Source organism: Diaphorina citri, unplaced genomic scaffold (genome assembly GCF_000475195.1).
Source record: "Diaphorina citri unplaced genomic scaffold, Diaci psyllid genome assembly version 1.1 scaffold11758, whole genome shotgun sequence".
In the NCBI taxonomy this organism is placed as follows: Eukaryota; Metazoa; Arthropoda; class Insecta; order Hemiptera; family Psyllidae; genus Diaphorina; species Diaphorina citri.
Genome location: NW_007389129.1, coordinates 1 through 1,595, shown reverse-complemented (window position 1 = coordinate 1,595; position 1,595 = coordinate 1). Strand labels below are relative to the sequence as shown.

At 41.5% G+C, this 1,595-nt stretch overlaps 1 protein-coding gene across 1 annotated transcript; it reads left to right on the top strand.

The window, feature by feature from the left end:
* Positions 1–3: 3 nt before the first annotated feature.
* LOC103522835 (fasciclin-2) lies at positions 4–1,590 on the top strand (the record flags this gene model as incomplete). The annotated part of the gene is made up of 1 exon (XM_008487923.1): positions 4–1,590. A coding segment is annotated over one exon (1,587 nt), but the record flags the coding sequence as incomplete, so codon positions are not given.
* Between the last annotated feature and the right edge of the window lie 5 nt (positions 1,591–1,595).

The window sequence follows — 1,595 nt, the reverse complement described above, 5'->3', positions numbered from 1 at the left end:
GAATCAGATGCTGGTACATATACCTGTACAGCAACCTATGCTAATTCTGTGAGCCTAACCAAATTTGTCACCATCCAAACTATTGTTGCTATAACATGGGTGGATGCCCCTGATGAACAGTTCACGACAGCAGGCAAAAATTATAGAGTCAAGTGTAAGGTGACTGCTAATCCTGCACCACTAATAGATTGGCTTAAGAATGGTGAACCTATACCTGAGGGTTCTAATTATATCACTGAGACTGAAGGTTTGTTGATAAAGAATGCTCAAGAGGCAGATGATGGTGTGTACACTTGTCGTGCTATTGTCATTGAAACAGGGGAACTCAAAGAAAAACATATCCATGTAGAAGTTCAAACTTTGCCTGTTTTTGAAGATAAAGCTGAAAATAACAGAGTGGAAGTGATTGAAGGAGAAACAGCAAGTATTGAATGCAGAGCTCAGGCTAAACCTATTCCTACATATTATTGGGTGAAAGGCTCTACCCAACAGAAGTACATGCCTGTCAATGAAAGACTAGGAACTCTTGTACTCAATAGAGTTTCTTTTGAGGACAATGGAGATTGGAGGTGTATTGCCAGCAATGCAGCTGGTATTGCAGAGAAAACCTTCAATTTGGTGGTTATTACAAAGCCCCAAGTTTTAGATATTAAAAATATTTCTGTACCTGTCACAAGAGAAGCCCGTCTAGAATGCAGAGCTACAGGCAATCCTCTACCTACTATTGAATTTAAGAAGTTAGCTCTGAATCAAAAACATATCCTAACAGTTGATCAGTTCACAGACAAAACTCTTAGACAGTCTGTAGCATACCTTACCATTCCTAACCTGAAACGAACAGATGATGGACTATATGCTTGTATTGCTACTAACAAAGGAGGACAATCCTGGAAGAATGGCCACATCACTGTAGAGTTTGAACCTACGTTCGTGAACACTCCCATGAAGGAAGCATGGTCATGGTCTAGATTACCTGTGAACCTGACATGCATGGCTGAGTCTATACCTAATGCAACCATCACATGGCAGAGAAATAACCGGGATATTGAACAAGACCCAAGTTATAAGAAGTTTGGTCAAGGCCCAATCAGTGTACTACAAGTGACACCTGTTGATTCCAGATTCTATGGAAAATACAAGTGTTCAGCTAGGAACCAACATGGAGTAGCATATCATGAAATCAATCTCCAGGAAGCAAGGAAACCTTCAGATGTGATGCAGGCTAAAGTGGAGATAGCTACAGCGACCACCATCACTTTCTCTATCCTGGGACCCAATGACCCAGGAGGTAGACCTATCAAGGCGTACTCTGTCCAATACAAGTTCGATTATCAGAATTGGAATGAAGCATGGAACAAGACATGGTCTGTGGATGCCCCTTACATTTTGGAGAATCTTCAGCCACAGATGGCATACACGTTTAGATTTGCTGCAGTCAATGATGTCGGCAGTGGGAACTGGGGTGGCATTACATCCTACCTTATGCCACAGAGGTCGTATCCTGAGGAACCCAAGATCATCAAGATGAACATCATTTATCCAGAAAACTACATTCTATCTCCGTATGAGAACAAGTATGAGTTGAGGTGGAATAT